General features: G+C 36.3%; 1 protein-coding gene across 8 annotated transcripts in view; it reads right to left on the bottom strand.

Annotated features, from left to right (window-relative positions):
- LOC104234422 (E3 ubiquitin-protein ligase UPL3-like) overlaps positions 1–17,043 on the bottom strand; it is a 42,256-nt gene extending 25,213 nt beyond the window's left edge. For 3 of the 8 annotated variants that reach the window (XR_011406936.1, XR_011406948.1, XR_011406929.1), the window contains exons 1-2: positions 16,306–17,007; positions 16,043–16,159 (exon numbers count right to left, since the gene is read on the bottom strand). Coding sequence is in view for 4 of the 8 variants with exons in the window: in XM_009787984.2 (XP_009786286.2) it covers positions 12,838–15,258 (2,421 nt within the window). In the remaining 4 variants the exon portion in view is untranslated. Of the gene's footprint in view, positions 1–7,985; positions 8,290–9,188; positions 9,789–12,677; positions 16,160–16,305 lie in introns of those variants that run through there. The other 5 variants (XM_070172262.1, XM_070172258.1, XR_011406939.1 and 2 more) reach the window with 5 other exon arrangements.
- Between the last annotated feature and the right edge of the window lie 1,585 nt (positions 17,044–18,628).

Below are 18,628 nucleotides of genomic sequence, written 5' to 3'. Positions count from 1 at the left end.
TCATACAAATTGTTATATTTTGTTTTATCTGATTTTTACATGTTTGAGCCTAATGTGCTAAATGTTGCTTTTACCGCTTTGATATTACGTGAACTGTGTATAAACTGTGCCGAAACCCATCTCCTCTCTGAGTCTTCTAAATCATGAAGAAGGGTGTACTTCGTACGACTTCTTTTCTATATAGTGTCAAATCCCAATTTAGAACGAGGTTCGGACAAGTTGCTAAGCCGGTGAAGCTTCTGTATTCCCGGTACGCTACCCCCTCGGCTCGAGCTGTCCGCTCGGGTAAGCCAGGTTTAGAACAAACACCCAGGTTCTGAACCTAGTATAACAAAGCCACATGCCAGATCCCTAGTAGGAACGTTTGTTTGCATCACGTGCATCTGACTTTGGAGGCTCAACACAGGGGTTGGGTCTGTCTAGGACAGGTGCACCAAAAATGAAAATGACCATCCTGATGCATCTTACTTGTTACTACTTGCGCATTAATTTGATACGGACTTGTGTGTTGACTGACTTGTGAATATCAGGAATAATATTTTGAAAAAAAAAAGAAATAGCGGTTAGGGAATTGATTGTTTATTTTGAAAAGAAAACAAATGCCCAAATACTGTCAAAACTCTACCGAAATTTTGAGAAAATGAAAAAAAAATGTCTTATTAGTTTGTTTTATTAAAAGCTAAGAAAAGAAAAAAAAAAGAGTCGTTGTTCTGTTTTGTTTTTCAAAAAATAAAAATAGAAAAAAATATATAGTTTGTCTTGCCATGAAAATGAAAATGAAAAAGAGTCTTATTTTTAAAATGGTTTTTTTTTATTATTTATTTGCTTATGAAAATGCAAAAAAATAAAAAAATAAAAAAAATCTTTCATTATTTGTCGCAAATATATATATAAATCTGAAAAGTTTTTTTTATTTCCAAAAAATATATATATCTTTATTTGTTGCAAAGAGTATTTGTCTTGCCAAGAAAATTCAAAGTAAAATTCCAAAAAAAAGATATGTCTTGCAAAAAATAATATAAATATCTTTATTTTCCATTGTTGATAAAACAAAAATAATAAAAATGTTTTTTTTAAAAAAAAAAAAAATCCGAAAATATTTTGATACTTCTTTCAAAATTGAAAAGAAAATTCAAAATTCAAAAAATATTTTTTAGAAGCATTTCTTTTATCAAAAGTAAAATTCCAAAAATATTTTCTTTTTTTCTTTAAAAAAAAAAAAAAAAAAAAACTTCCTTTTACTTTTGAAATTCTCAAAGTTCAAATCAAAAGAAAAGGAATTTTTACAAGTCTTTCTTTCAAAAAGAAATCAATCAAAAAAAATATATATATATATATATATACTTCCTTTCTTCTTTTGAAGCAGTTCTTTCACAGTTCCAATTAAAAAAAATATATTAGTTCATTTACTTATTCGCGAGGCCCGAACTACGCGGGTTTGATTCTCACCGGATGTGAGATACGTAGGCAACCCTCATCGGGTCCAACCCCCTTTTTTGCTAAAATAGTCAAAAACCAAAAAAATAAATAAAAAACGTGTCAAAATTTTTTATTTTGTCATAAATAAGTCTAGTGGTGTCCAACCTTCCCTTTTGCTAAAATAGCCAAAAAAAAAAAAAATGTCAAAATTTTAATTTTGTCATAGAGAAGTCGGGTGACGCTGTTTTATGAAGACATAGCCGAATGTTCCCGAAAGGGACGCCGGGAGGCTGACTTTGCATAAACAGCCACCTTTGGGTCATTTTTAAGATTTTGACCAGTTGACCCACACAGCCTTAAAAATCTTCGTCCCCGAGGCGTTGAAAGGCCGTGTTTGCAATATTGACTTTTCTAATTCGAAAAATGATAAAAAGAGTCATAAATAAGTCGGGTGATGCTGTTTTGTCAAAAATAGCCGAATGTTCCCGAGAGGGACGCCGGAAGGCTGACTTTGCATAAACAGCCACTTTTTTTGGGTCCTGTTTAGGATTTTGGTCTAGTTGACCCACACAGCCCTATAAATCTTCATCCCCGAGGCGCTGAAGGGCCGTGTTTGCAACATAAGGTTTTTAGTATAATTTGAAAAAAAAAAAAAGAGTCAGCGATCAGGTGAATACCGTTTGGATTTTTTTTTAGTCAAAATAACCCGAGCCAACTTCGGCCGCGTCTTAAACCGTTCTTGCCGAAATAACCTTAGAGTATCTGTCAGTTGTCGAAAGGTTATTTTCGTAAAAGAATGGACAAGTGTGTAAAGTGTCATAAAATAATCCTCCCCGGCCTCAAATTCATGTGAAAGTTGGAAGGGGCCACATTTGCAAAAATAACCGTTTGGTTGCATTTGTCAAACGGGGAAAGAAATTGGCCGTTTGTAAATCTTTTAATTAGAATATGTGGGTTGTTTGATTTTCCAGCTTGTAGGTCATCTTCAAACCTTTGAAACTCAGTTTGTTTTAACATGAAAATTGAAAAAAAAATGTTTAGCATTGTTTATCTTTTATTGGGTCCGAACTACGCTCGGTCTGATTCATGCGGGGTCATGATACGTAGGCAATCTCCATAAGATTCGACCACCACCAAAATAAAAAAAAATATAAAATAAAATAAAATACAGGGTTTCCCAAAGTGCTTTAAAAGGGGACAAATGAGCAAGCCGGGATGACGCATGTTGTTTGAAGCAAAGCATGTAGAAACGGTTAACTGCCTAGGAGCATTACATCCTCTATGTGTTGTGATCAAATCTGTTAAACTCTAACGCTAACAAAGCTTGTTGTTGTCTGAAACCAGACAAGTTAGTTGTTAAAGAACTCTGGCAACACACTCCTATCAAACCAGATCCAAAGGACCGGTAGCAACAAGCATGACTACTTCAGAGAATAGTAATGAGGAAGAAAGGCCGATGAGCCAGTTGTTAAAAGAAGCGATGGAAAAGATTGAAAGGATGGGACTAGAGATGAATGCAATGCAGCTAGCCCTAGCCAAAACACAAAAGAGCCCTGAGACACTGGGGCACATGCCGGAATACCCTCACTCCGGCCCTTCAACAAGCCATCCGAATCCCCGTTATCATCAAGAAAGAAGCCCTCATGATTCCCAAGCTCCACCGCCCCATCAACCTCTCCCAATACCAAATGTTCCGACTTATATGGGACCCACATCAGCCACCCTGCAAAGATCAAACAAGCGAGCCATTACTTCAGGCTCCCGATACGCAATACTATCCCCCTGAGCCTACATTCCATGCCCCCGAACCACATGCCTACAATCCACATTTGGAGGCATCGACCGAAATTGAAAAGCCGGTTAAAGCCCCAGAACAAGATGAGGTATTGAGGAAATTCAAAAGCCTGGAGCAGTCCTTCAGGAACCTGCATGGATTGGGCAACCAGGTCAGCATGGCCTACAAAGATCTATGCCCTTTCCCGGATGTCCAACTCCCGGCTGGGTTCAAGATGCCTAAGTTTGATTTATATGAAGGGCACAGTGATCCCATGGCACATTTGCGGGGATTCTGTAGTAAAATGAGAGGGGCAGGCGGTAAAGATGAACTGTTGATAGCCTATTTTGGCCAAAGTCTGAGCGGATCGGCACTAGAATGGTATACCAGGCAAGATTCCAGCAAATGGTACACCTGGGATGATCTGGCACAGGCTTTCGCGGGTCATTTTCAATACAATCTCGAGATAGTCCCTGACCGTCTCACATTGTTGAGGACCGGGAAGAAGCCCGGGGAAAGTTTTCGCGAGTTCGGGTTCCGCTGGAGAGAGCAAGCAGCCAGAGTCGATCCTCCTATGAGAGAGGGAGAGATGGTGGACTACTTCTTACAAACCTTGGAGCCAACTTACTTTGGTCATCTAGTGACGACAGTTGGTAAATCTTTCAATGAAGTAGTTAAAATGGGCGGTATGATCGAAGAGGGACTCAGGTCCAACAAAATTCTGAGCTATTCGGCAATCAAAGCAACCACTCAGGCCATCCAGAGCGGCACTGAGGGTGTACTGGGGAAGGAGAAGAAAGAAGATGTCACGACCGTTGAGTCTGGAGCCTGGTTCGGATCTAGAGGCCCGTCACCCTACTATGGCAACCCACGACCCTACCACCAAAATTACCCTCGCACTCCATATAGCCCTCCACGACAGTATTACTCACTGCCAGATCCCCATTTTTCCGTTCATCATGCACAAACCTATACCCACTCTCCAGCACACGCACAATGGCGTGCACTGGCTCCCCAAAATACATACCCACCTCCACCAAACATATATCCACTTCCGAGGGCCTATAGAAATCCTCCAGGGTCAGGTTTCCGGGGGAATCAAGCTTTTAAGAATGAGAGGAAGCAGAAATATACTCCGCTGGGAGAATCCTATACCACCGTGTTCCACAAATTGAGGCAGTTAGGCCTATTGAATCCTATTGAGCCCAAATTACCAAATCCCCTTCCTGAAAATCTTGACCCTTTAGCAAGTTGTGAATATTGTTCGGGGGCTCCCGGACACGATACCGAGAGATGTTGGAAGTTGAAGAATGCCGTGCAAGAGCTCATCAACACAAATAGGATCGAGGTTCAGGTTCCAGAGCCGCCAAACATTAATGACGATCCGTGCCGGTGAAAATAGTTCCAAAAAAAAAAAAAAAACAACAACAATTGGACGGCTACTCCTTTTCCTATCCGAAGGGAGTCTTGGTAGTGGGCTCTGATTTTTCTTTCTTGTTTTGGATTATTGCAGAGTTGTAATCCAGTTTTGTTTTAGTGTGAAACTCTGTTATCCCGTATTTTTGTAAAGCTTCTCTTCTTATTTTGTTTTGAGTTTATTTTTTTTCCTCTTTTCTTTCTAAACAATGCTCTTTATACTGATTCCAATGACATGACATGCATAACGGATCTTCAACTTAGTCTAAAAATCAATCTGGTTTCGAACTGGTTATACAAAAGGTCAATCACGATGACGAATTGGGATACGATGATAATAAAGCCTTCAAAGAGACAAACAGAGAGTTAAGCTAGTTGGAAGAGAAATCCAAGCCCAACTTAAATGACGCATAAGACATCAATTTAGGGGATGCAGACGATATCAGGAAATTTAAAGATGGACAGCAAGTGTTGAAACGGATCCTCCCACATCAGGCCAAAGCAAAAATGGCAAATTTGTCCCGAATTGGCAGTGGCCATCTATTGTGACCAAGATGTTATCCAGTTGCGCTTTATGTCAGAGAGATGTCGAGGGAAGATGCATCGACATTGCTATTAATTGTTGTTTGTTTGTTTATACTTGGCATTCATCGGAGAATGAAATGACGGAGGCAATTTTTTCTTCTATCCAAACATTTTAACCTTTGCTTCCCCTTTTGAGCCTTATCTATTCTTTCATACCCCTCTTTTGGAATCAGTAATGAAAATGAGAAAAAAAAGAGAGAAGGAAAATATAATAAAAACAAAAGAAAAAAAAGAGAAAAAAAGAAAAAAAGGAGTTGTGAACTACGTTTGACCTGATTCCTCAAAGAAGGATACGTAGGCGCCTCACGGCTCGGTCATAGTGTAACCAAAAAATAAGAATCCCCAAGCAAGAAACTGGGGCAAAAGTTATGTTTGTAATGTTGGGAAAGAAGTTCGATTCCAAGAGTTGTAATGGTTTTTACCCATCAGAATTATTTTGAACCCTTTTTTATGCCTCTTTTTCTTTTAGCCATAAACAAAAAAAAACCCATGCTGATGTCCAAAAAAAGACCTCCCGATCAGAATCCGAGGAAAGCCAAGTTAAGCAAATATAAGCAGAGAAAGTCGGCAACGAATTGATAACCTAAAGAATCCCCAGCAAAGAGTCATATTGGCACCATAAGGCGACGAGAATTGAGAGAAATGAGAGAGTCTCATCAGTGAAAACCCCTCGAAGGGCACTATGAGGCGACAAGGATATAAAGGGGGCTAGCAAGATAAGATCCGCATCCGGCGAAAGTTGGGCTTCTGCACATCCCCAGCAAAGTAAGGCCGTCAAAAAACAAAAAAAATTGATCGATATGAATAGACTGAGTTGGTTAATCCAGAAGTGCATGACATGATCATTGGGATTGATTGTACCATTCAGATAAGTTCTTTATTTTTTCTTTCTCCAACATTTGTTCAGAAAAACTTTTTCTTTCATTTTTTTAAAGTCATCACTTTTTATTTTTTGGTTTATATTGTTTTTCTCCAGTATTTTGTTTTTAGAAGGATTTTGTTTTTCAGAGCTTACTACTAATTGCCAAATGCTGCGAAGCAAAAGGCGAACGGGACATGCCAAAGATAATGCAATGAAACGGAAAAGACATTTGTTGCAAGACCGAATGATGAGTTGGCCTAAATGTCAAGAGGGTATAGTGAAAAAGGGGTCGAGATGCAAGAGCATCCTTGGCCGATCATCGACCAAATTCCAAAAAGGTCGGACAATGTGGACCAAGGAAAGAAGAGGAAAAATCACCCCAACGGGAATGTGTTCACCAGCAGGGACATGATCCCCAACAGTAATATCATCCCCAATAAATAGTATCATCCCCAGCAAGTTCTGATAGTGTAATGGAACGCCGAAAAAAAAAGAAAAAAAAAAGAAAAAAAAAGAAAAAAAAAAGGGAAAGCAACCATGTTTTTTTCTTTTTAAAACTAACAAAATTTTTCTTTGATTTGAAGCAGGGAAAAGAAATGTTACAGATGGCGGAAGAACATGCCATAAAGAAGATCATCAAACCGGGGCAGAAAATTTTCTCATCGCGAAAATTTTCTCAAAAAGATAAGCGCCCACCTGAATAACGAGAGGAATACATTTTATCTATATATTTCAGGCACCCACCTGTATAACAAGGGAATACATCTCATGTCTTTACCATCAGGCGCCCACCTGTATAACAAGGGAATACATTCCATGCCTTTACCAATAGAAGATACACTTCCTAGGTCTAGTTTTGCCAATAGGAGACACACTTCCTAAGTTTTACCCATAGGAGACGCATTTCCTCCTAAGTTTAATTTTACCCATAGGAGATGCATTTCCTCCTAAGTTTAATTTTACCTATAGGAGACGCATTTCCTCTTAAGTTTAGTTTTACCAGTCCTAAGTTGTTGTTGAAATCAGGAGCCCGCCTAAAGAGAGGAATGACGTTTATTTTAAAAGTTGAAGTTGGGAGCCCGCCCGAATAACAGAGGCATACATTTCAGTCTTTACATTTCCAGTATTGAAGTTGGGAGCCCGCCCATATAACAGAGGAATACATTCAGTCTTTTCATTTCAGGTGTTGAAATTGGGAGCCCGCCCATAATAACAGAGGAATACATTCCAGTCTTTATTTTCAAGTGTTGAAGTTGGGAGCCCGCCCATAATAATAGAGGCATATATTTCAGTCTTTATATTTCCAGAGTTGAAGTTGGGAGCCCGCCCAGATAACAGAGGCATACATTCAGTCTTTATTTTCAAGTGTTGAAGTTGGGAGCCCGCCCAAATAACAGAGGCATACATTCAGTCTTTGTTTTCAAGTGTTGAAGTTGGGAGCCCGCCCATAATAACAGAGGCATACATTCAGTCTTTACTTTTCAAGAGTTGAAGTTGGGAGCCCGCCCATAATAACAGAGGAATACATTCAGTCTTTACTTTCAAGCGTTGAAGTTGGGAGCCCGCCCAGATAACAGAGGCATAAATTCAGTCTTTATCTTCAAGTGTTGAAATTGGGAGTCCGCCTATAATAACAGAGGAATACATTCAGTCTTTATTTTCGAGCATTGAAGTTGGGAGCCCGCCCATAATAACAGAGGAATACATTCAGTCTTTACTTTCAAGCATTGAAGTTGGGAGCCCGCCCAGATAACAGAGGCATAAATTCAGTCTTTATCTTCAAGTGTTGAAGTTGGGAGCCCGCCCATAATAACAGAGGCATACATTCAGTCTTTATATTTCAAGCGTTGAAGTTGGGAGCCCGCCCAGATAACAGAGGCATACATTCAGCATTAATTTTCAAGTATTAAAGTTGGGTGCCCGCCCATACAACAGAGGCATAGGTTTCAAGATCAAGTCAGAGGACAATAAAACAGAGGGTTACAGCAGGAATCCCCTACAGGAAACAATAAAAATCCCCAGCACCGGGAAGCAGAAGGTTGCAACAAAAGATCCCAGCACAAATTCAGGCGCATGAGTCAAAAGGAAGAAAAGAGGCGTTTTGAAAGAAGCAGCTGGTGAACATTAAATCATGCCCAGCATAACAAGTCTGATGAAGAAAGTCGTACCCACCAGAGGAACCGCCAAAAAGCTTAATGAAGAAAGCCATGCAGACCGAGCAAAATGATGAAAACTGGTATTCAGAAAAGCAAATGGCCAGTATCATTCCAAAATTCAAGGAAGAAAAGCACCGGAGGAAACACAAGCCGACAAGAAAGCAAGGCAACAAGAACAAATTTTAGTCTAGCCTAGCTTCTTGTTTTCTTTTAAGCACGGTGTAACAAGGAAATCGGTAAGCAGTAGTAATAGCATGCAACAACAGTAACAGTGCAGTCCAACGGTAGTCCCAGCTACCAAAGTTTTCCGAACTACATTGACCTGATTCCTATTTAGCCCAGGATATGTAGGAAACCTTTGAAGCAAAGGTTCGGTCAAATCTTTTTCAAAAAATGCTTCAACGGAGTACTCGAATGGGCAAAAAATCGCTCGCTTTATCTTTGCACGAAAACCCTTCGTGTCTTCGGGCAAAGAGGGGCAGCTGTAAGCACGTGATTTTTGCCCTATATGAGAATTACTCCCAAAAAATTCAAAAATAAAATGATTTTTTCTTGGTGTGCAATCTTGCAATTTTGTGATATTTTGAATAATTATTTGTATTTGTCTGTGCGTGTTTATTTGCTAAATTAATAAAAAATACAAAAATATGTCGCATTTTGCATATAGGATTTAATTCTACAATTGTTAGTAATTAAATTTGTTTTACAAAAATTAAAAATTACAAAAATAGGCATCGTTTGCATTTTTAGCATTTAATGTCCAAATATACAATTTTATGCTTAATTAATACTTAATTGTGCGTTAATTGTTATTGGGAGTTAATTTGCGCTTTTATAACTTAATTTAGTTCTTAATAATAGTTTAAGTATTTTTATAATTTAGTTTTAGAAAAAATAAAAGAAGAAAAGAGAGCGAAAATATAAAGAAAGTCGGAATTAGGCCTCTTCTTCAATTTCAAGCCACAGGCCCAAAAAATGGCCCAATCTTCCCTACGACCCAGTCCATTTCGAACTGGGTCGACCCAGTCCAAGACCCAAACCTCTTTGTCTTACATTAAACAAAAATTAAAAAAAACAAAAACCCTAAAAAACTAAGAAACCATCCGCCCCCCACACCCTTTTGCTTCTTCTTCTCCCAAACCTTCCAAAACACTCCTCCCATGGATGCCCTTCACCCTCGCCATGAACGACCACCCCCATCGATGACCCACGCGAACAGGTCGCCATTGCTTCACCTTCTTCGTTCACCGTCAAGCTCGAGCTTGAGCTCGACATCCATGGCTGCCCAGCTCCACCAAGCAGTCTGCCATTGCCTCGTCGACCCTACTGTTGTTCCCGCCTTCATCTTCCCCATCCAAACGGCCAGCTTTACTACTTCAACTGCGAACAGCCCAAACAGCCACTCAGCTTCATTTCCTCGACGACCATGGCTACTGTCCGTCCAGTCGAGCAAGCCTCGACGACTCGGAGCTGCCTGTCCGTTTTCTTTGTCAAAAATACGGTGCTGATGCCACTTACACGCTTCACTCCTATGGAACTTACTTGAGCAAGATGCTGGCTGCTTTTGCAGAAAACCCTAGTTCCGCAGGTAAGGGAGAAGAAGTGAACAACAATGGTGGTGCCTCTGCTTACCAAGAAGGTCGTGAAGCTGGCGCAACAATGTTTCCACGAGTAAGAGGGAAGGGATTGTTGAGCGAAATACCCAGCTCGATCACTGTTTGAGTTCATCGTTGGTTTGTCGAAATAGTCCGTACATATTTCGTTTCGATCCGGTTAGTAGTTTTTGAATTTTATTTTGTCCGTATTTTGTTTTGATATTTTTCGAATCTAAAATCGGCAAATGTTTGTTTTGTTTATCGTTTGACTTAATTTTTAGTTCATGTTCATATGTTGTTTGTTAGATAAAAATTTTCAGATTTCAAAGGAAGGATTAATTAGTTTCATGTTTATCTCATGTTTGTATTGTTGTTTAAGTGAATATTTGTTAGTTTAATATTTGTTAGATTCAAATTGAAATTTAATTAATTGTTTCTTCAATTTGTTTCATGTATTTGATGTATTTTCCGGAAATTGTTAGTATTGTTAAAGTTCAAGTTTAAATTCATAATTGTTTCTTCTTAGTTTTGTTTTGTCATTTGCCTAAAAGAATTTAGTTGCAATAAGGGAAGTATGTTGGTTTTAGTCATTTGAATCCGTCGTTTTTATTTTTAGATTTAATTCATGTTCATATTATGTTTGTTTGATTTTGAATCCGAAATGTGTATAGTTTGATTTCTTGTTTACCATTTGTGATTATTTCTTGAATTGGTCTCATAATCTTGTTTAAAGTTTAATATAAGAATTGTTTGTTATAATGTTGTTAGAGTTGATTTTAAGTTCAATATTATTGAATTTAAGAATCTAAATATACTTGTTTGATTGTTGTTGTTGTTTAAATCCGAAAATAGGTTTGTTGTTGCCAAAAAAAAATTGTTCAATCAAATTTTGGTTGTTCTTGGTTGTTCAATTTGTGTTCATGTGATTTGTTGTTGAAATGTTGTTAAAATTATGTTCATGTGATATTGTTGTTATGATGTTCATCCGTGTTCATATTGTTGTTTGAACATTGTTAGAAATTGATCATATTGTCTATATTTTGGTTAAGTTTGATTAATTGATGTGTTATAGCTGATGGGTAGTTTGGTAAATTTGTAATACGTTCAGGGGTAGTTTGGTAATTTCAGTAAGGTCGGAAGGGGTAGTTTAGGAATTGTACAATTTGTAATTGTTTATTTGAAGCATGGGGGACAAAATGAAATGGGGTGGGTTGTGATATTATTATTTAATATAAAGGGGGGACAAGATTTAATTTAAAGGGGAATCTTGCATTATTTTAAAAGAAGCATGGGGGACAAAATGAAATGGGGTGGTGTGATATATTTATTTAATGTAATGGGGATGAGTGGGAAGATAATGGGTTTGGTAGAGAAAGGGATTGATTTTAATTGATTTATGGGATGGGATATATATATGTGAAGTCTTGAACACAAGGAGGGGGGAGAAATACACAGACAAAAAAAAAACGGGAGAGAGAAACAAATCTGAAAATAAGAGAGAGAAAAGGGCTGAACATTTAAGAGATAGAAAATTCCGAAAAATATTTAAGCTTTCAAATATAAAAAAAAACTAAAAAAAATATTCTGTTTTCTTTTGTTGTTTGAAATCAGAATTAATTGTTGTTTCATAAAAGCTGGAAGCTTTTGTTTTTTTTTGGATTACTACTCCACCGGTCTATTACTGGGTTGTTACTGTTGCTGGGCTATTGTTGCTGTGTTGTACTGATTTTACTGCTGTTGCTGATTCTCATATTCATTTTCTTTTGCTTCCAATATCAGGTACACAACTGAAAAGCTGTTTATTGTAATCCGAAATATGAAGCGTGAATACATATGAAGAATGAAAATTTGAAGTTTTAATTTCGTTTTTATTTCTTTGTTCCTTTTGTTGATTGTATTTAAGCTATTTCATGAATTACTAAATAATAACTGGAATAAGAAAATAATATCATAAGTTAGTCTGTAATAAATCAGTTCGGCAAAATAGGTTAATTCACTAGTTATGAAGGCTTCAAGATTATAGGTTGATCATGAACAAGTAGCTAAATTTAGCTAAGACACGAATTTAAATTAAACATCGTAAATTAGGCATTAAGGCATGACTTGAGCTTAAGCAAGATTAAGAGAACGTTTAAGTCTAATAAACTTTCTAATAAGCTTTAGTAATTATGGTTAAATCTAGTTTCAAATGATTGTGAATAATTAATCTCAATAATTTTTTTTAAAAAAAATAACAATGCTGAGTTTTAATCTAGCTATATTTGTTTATTTTGAATATTAGTTGTTGAATTTTTATTTTATTTATAATTTCGAAATTAAGAGTGAAATTCCTTTTTCATCAATATTTGTATTAATCAAGCAATTAGCATGTCATGTCTTCTTAAAATAATAAAAGCTAGTAATAAATTAGGATTTTCTTTCTTTATTTTAGAGACTCATTTTTATAGAAAAATGTAGTCGTTTTAAGATTTGTCCAAATAAATGAGATGAGCCTCGCTTAATGAAATGTATAGATTGCGGGGCCCTCAATAAATGTACATTTAATCGCTTAGAATTAGGGAGGAGCCGTTTTAGCAAATTTCACGGCCCTACCCAAAATAATGATACGCTAGACTCTTTAGGCGCGATTTAATTAATTTTACCTTCTTAAACTCGGATGCGCATTTCATGCGACCCAAATCTAAATCCTAAAACATTGAATAAAAATGTGTTCCGGATTGCGGGTGCATTTCATGTGACGTAATCCAAAGACATGTTTTAAACGATGTTCACAATTTTTTTTAAAATAATAATAATAATAATAAAGTGGTAAAGAGTTAAAATTGGCACATCGGTTCATAATTGTATTAAAATCAGATAAATAAGCCAAATATGACAGTTGAGCGACCGTGCTAGAACCACGGAACTCGGGAATGCCTAACACCTTCTCCCGGGTTAACAGAATTCCTTATCCGGATTTCTGGTACGCTGACTGTAATATGGAGTCATTCTTTTCCTCGATTCGGGATTAAATTGGTGACTTGGGACACCCTAAATCTCCCAAGTGGCGACTCTGAAATAAATAAATAAATCCCGTTTCGATTGTCCTTTAATTGGAAAAAACTCCTTGTACCCTCGCGGGGGCGGAAAAAGGAGGTGTGACAATGCTAACTTATTAAAGGTCATATCTTGCACCTTTAGAGTTATTGGGAGATGGTAACTTTTAGCCTTTACATTAGTGAGTTTGACTAAAGCTGTTGAATCGTCTTTTGATTCTTCTACAATTGAATCGTTTAATTTTGAAGTGTTGTCATCTTCTTCTTCTTCGTTGAAGAATTCTTTATTAATCGTTTTCCCTTTATTCACTTGGGATAATAGTTTATCAGTAATATTTTCCATTTCGATTTTATTAAGTCTAAGCTTAATATCTTTTAATTCTTCTTTTACTGATTTAAGTTCAGTCTGAAGATGTTGGACGGTAGTGGGTTCTTCTGTTTTAACAAAAAATCTATCCATTACCTTTTTCATATCAAAAGGTTCTATTTGTGGTCGATTTCCCTTTTGTTTAACCATAATGTTTTTTAATTCAATTAGATATTTTTTCTTTAAGTCATCGTTATCAATATGTTCGATGATGTCGAATAAGACTTCCTTGGAGTCTTCCGATATTACTCTAAGTGAGTTTTGACTACACACGCAAATTGCTCCGGTACAGTTACAGCTGTCTTCTATTGAGTTGTTACTGTCTGAATCATACGCGACATTGATAAGTTCATTGTCACTGTCCGAATAACTATCAGTGGATGAGGATGATGAAGACGATGAACTGTTATCATTATCTTCTAGAATAGCGTAAAGTTTTTCTTTAGTATTTTCGTCAATTTCTAAAGAATTAACTTTATTCTTTTTCTTTTTCGTGACCTTACAATCACTGGCTCTATGCCCTGTTTTTCCACATGACCAGCATTTATCACCATAATTTTTCTTTCTTTTAAACCTTTTCTTTTCAAAAGTTTCGCCTTCTTTCTTTTCTTTACGCCTATGGCGTCTTCTAGGTTTATCAGAAAATTTATGTTTGTTTTTCTTTGATGCTCTTTTTGAAGGAGTTGCAATTGTTTTATAACCGAAGTCTTGGCAGAAACTACCAAGTTCAGCTTTGGATTGTAGCCTGTCTTTTTTAATAAGGCTTTTTAGTTTAAGGTCTGTACATAGGTCTAAACCTGTAACATTACTGAAGCTTATTAAATCTCCATACGTTAGATTATCATATGGAATTGAACCATTAAATCTATCTTTAATTTTATTTCTTACCTTTTCGGCAAATAGCCTGGGTAATCCACTAATGAATCTTTCTTTCCAGAAATGTCTATTACAGTCTTCTCTAACCATTACTTTTTCTATAAACATATCTTTATACCATCTAAAATCCGTTAATTTTGGGCAGATAAGATTATTAAGAAGTTCGAGACTTCTATCTTGGAATAGTTTTGGTTCACCAATAAAATGTTTGGCTATGCAGTAGATTAAGTTTGTTGTAGCATCTTCTTTAGCTACTTGTTCGGTTGTCTGAGCATTATTTTCAGTTTTTACTACAGTTGTTATGGTCGTAGCATTAAGAATGTGATTCCTGTTGTCTTCGGAAAGGTAATTATCCCACCAATTTTTTAATGTACTGGTAAATCCTGATATTACTAAGGTTGCAGCGTGTTTATTTGACGCATTTTTCATTTTGTAGGCTGTTACCGCAATTCCTATTTCGTGGAGTTTTTTGTAGATTTGGCCTTCGGCTAGGCCATCAATATTCCATTCGATAATTCCAGTTCCGTCATGACTGGAGTAAGATAGATAGACGTCTTCCTCAAACTGAACATCTGGGAATGTTGGTCTCCCATAATAATTTTTTTTATTTGGATGTCGAGGATTTCCCATTATTCTACTTACTTCAGGAGTATTAGCAGAGATAGTTTTTAATGTAACTAGAGGTTTTATTTTATTAATAGAGTCCGAGCATTCGTTAGAAGCTTTCTCTATTATTATTAACTTTGCTTCTCTGTCAGGGATGGTTTCATCCTTTAAAATAGTTTCATACGTTTTATTTAATGAAGTTAATTGTTGTTGTAATTTATGTAGCTCTATTGTTTTGTCTCTGCTACTACTAGCTTGTTCTGTATGGATTTTTGATACACTCAGTTTTGTTTTAAGTTGTTCTATTTTTTCTAGAAGTTCATTTGTAAAATCAAATTTATCTTTTAATTGCGGGAACTTTTCTTTTGAAAATTCAGGAATTCTGATAGTAGGATGTGTTTCTATAGTAGGTGCTACTGTTGATTTTGTTGGGATCCTTATTTTGTTAGTGTCTTTTAATTGATTGGCTACAACATGTAAAAGATTGTTCGTGTAGTTATTTTGAACAATTATTTTGTTCAAATCTTTATTTATTGGTTCTTTATCGAGGTGAATGATTTCTCTCATGTATTAATTTTACTATTCATGTTTTTTGTTTTAATATTAAAAGTCAAGGTATCTAAAATATTCTGGTCGTTTATGTCAACCGAATAATTTGGATAACAATTAAAGTAGACCGGACCTTGAGCTAGGTTACTTTGTAAGACTCTTAATAATGAATCGTCGAAATTTAATAATCTATCATCTCTTAACAAGAGACAAAGGGGCGTGTCTAACCCTAATCTGTATAAAGGTTTGACATCTACTTGTACTAGTCCAATATGTAGAAAATTATATTTTTTTTCCTATATTGTTGTATATCATGCGCTGCTAATAACTTAATTGTTTCGATTTAGTTATTAATAGCGATCGTTGATTCACAAGTTTTGATATTATAACTTTTAATAAAATCAAACTTGCCTGTGTGATATATAGTGCTAAAGGATTCTCTAGGAATACTCTAATTTTGTAAATCATTTTCTATTTTGGCAATATTTGCTACTGCCGAAATATTAACATTGTTTAGAGTATTATTTCTTTCTGAATTATTCATATTAATATTGACAGGTATACCAGCTAATACAGGTTTTTAGCATACCCAAATTGTCAAGATAGGTATTTTTTAGTGATTCACAATTTTCTAAATTGTTGTTATAATAATCAATTTCTCTTATTATGAAAAATAGAGTATGCTAAACTTCACCAAGAGAAAACATTAAAAAAACAAAAGTGAAGTTTAACCAAACTAGGAGGGGCCAGAGAAGAGAAGATATCTTCCTGCAACGGGAGCATAACATGATAATGAATTCACCTTTGCATCATGATATTGAAGGAGATTTGTCAAAAGCGGAACAGCTTCCATGACAAAGTCAGCAGCATCTGAGGGGAGCTTCTTGCACATATTAGCAGCAGTTGCTAATGCTACTCTCTGTTGAAGGACGAAAGATGTTAGAAATAATTGAATATGTACTAAAGGAGCTGGAAGTTTCTTATTTCACTAAAACTGAACTCCCATCAAAATCATGATACAAGATATTCAAAGATTCCACAAAATCATGAAAGTGATTTTTCTACCTGAACACCAGTGGAAAAGAAGTCGAGATAAGAAAGCACAGCCATCAGCGCACCAGCCCTCAAGCAAGCAGTTGGGTGTTCCTGAGATATCTTCTTTAGAGCTTGCAAAGACTGTCAAAGGTGAAACATTAGCACTACAGCTAGAAAGGTCAGTCCTTAGCAAATAAGCATAATGGTTCCACATAGAAACAGAGAGTTGCCCGCTTCCGGCTCCGAGTTTCCTGAGGTGGCCTCCGCCCGCTTCCGGCTCCGAGTTTCCATACAAAACCCAAAACCCCCTTCAAAACTGCGAATCACCTCGCCGATTTAATTAAATCGGCGATCAGACACTTTCCGATTCAGATATCATCGTCGTATATCAGAAACCCTAATTCACAAAATTGAAACGGTTTTTATGCAAAAGGGATAAAAAAGATGCGATCTTTATTGATTTCAACTAAAATCCCCAAATCACAATCAACACGTTTGTTTTGTAGAGCGATATACGACTCTGAGTCTGAGAGGAGGAATATATAACTGAGAAAAGGCAAGATGGAGAAAGCTAAATAGAGAACCCTAATTCTATAAATATTTTTGTGTCTGTTGAATTTTTTATTTTTTCCTTCCCCCAAAAGATTGAATAATTTGCTTTTGGTTCCTTTTGTAATTCCAATTCTTTTTATTTTTTAAGTTTTGCTCCCTTTTCTTTTTTCTTCTCTTTATTTTTCTTCTTTTTCCTTCATTTCTACAGATTGTATATGTCAGGCGACGCTTTTGGCGGTGACTACAGTACGAATTGGTTTTAAATCGCTTTTATACGAATTTTACACGCAGTTGAACTTTGCTTTTCAATTTGGTTCTATATTACGTATTTGTTTTTAATTTGCTTTTCAGATGGTGACGTCTGCTTGCAAAATTAGAAGAAGAGATTTTGGTATTATAAAATAAAGACTATAAAGTAAAGACAAGTATATAGAGAAACTGATATATTATTCGAATTCAAACTGATGTACATAATGAACTGAAATCTCTTTTATTTACAGAAGAAAGGAAGCTGCTCCGTAAGCTGCTACTACAAGCTGCTGTGTAAGTTGCTACTACAAGCTGCAGTGTAAGCTACTATAAGCTGCTGTGTAAGCTGCTACTACAAGCTGTTGTGTAAGCTGCTACAAGCTGCTGTGTAAGCTGCTGCTATACCAGATATGGATAATCTTCTACTGAGAGCAATATTTATCCATAACGGAGTACTGAATGGATAAGCTTATTATACCCGGTATGGATAATCTTTTACCGGGGGTAATGTTTATCCATAACTGGGTACTGAAAAGATAAGCCTATTATACCCGGTATGGATAAACTTATACTGGGGGTAATGTTTATCCATAACCGGGTACCGAAGTGATAAGCTTCTTCAGGAAGCTTATTTCCAATATAGTACTAAATAGATAAACATATTTACGGTGGAGTCCCATATGGATAAGCTTCTTCAGGAAGCTTATTTACAACGGAGTACTAAATGAACATCCATAATATAATATATTTATAACACTCCCCCTTGGATGTTCATTAAAAGATCATGTGTCTCATTAAAACCTCACTAGGAAAAACCACGTGGGAAAAAAAATTCTAGTGAAGGAAAAAGAGTACACATATTTAGTAATACGCATTGTTAGGTGCCTCATTAAAAACCTTATAAGGAAAACCCCATGGGAAAAAACCTTAGTAAGGGAAAAAGAGTGCATCGCGTATTTTACTCCCCCTGATGAAAACCTTGTTTCAAATATTTGAGTCTCCGCATTCCAATCTTGTATACCATCTTCTCAAAAGTTGAAGTTGGCAAAGATTTAGTGAATAAATCTGCTGGATTATCACTTGAACGGATTTGTTGCACATCAATGTCACCATTTTTCTGAAGATCGTGTGTGTAGAATAATTTTGGTGAAATGTGCTTCGTTCTATCTCCTTTTATAAATCCTCCCTTCAATTGGGCTATGCATGCAGCATTGTCTTCGTATAAAATTGTGGGTCTTTTCTCACATTCCAAACCACATTTTTCTCGAATAAAATGAATTATTGATCTCAACCATACGCATTCCCTACTTGCTTCATGAATAGCTATTATCTCAGCGTGATTTGAAGAAGTAGCAACAATAGATTGCTTTGTGGAGCGCCATGATATGATAGTACCTCCATATGTAAATACGTAGCCGGTTTGAGATCGAGCTTTATGGGGATCAGATAAATAACCTGCATCTGCATAACCAACAAGGTCTGCACTATCTTTGTTAGCATAAAACAAACCCATATCAAGAGTTCCCTTTAAATATCGCAATATATGCTTAAT

Source organism: Nicotiana sylvestris, chromosome 1 (assembly GCF_000393655.2).
Source record: "Nicotiana sylvestris chromosome 1, ASM39365v2, whole genome shotgun sequence".
In the NCBI taxonomy this organism is placed as follows: Eukaryota; Viridiplantae; Streptophyta; class Magnoliopsida; order Solanales; family Solanaceae; genus Nicotiana; species Nicotiana sylvestris.
Note: the sequence above shows the minus strand (reverse complement) of the source record. Positions and strands in the feature narration are given on the sequence as shown.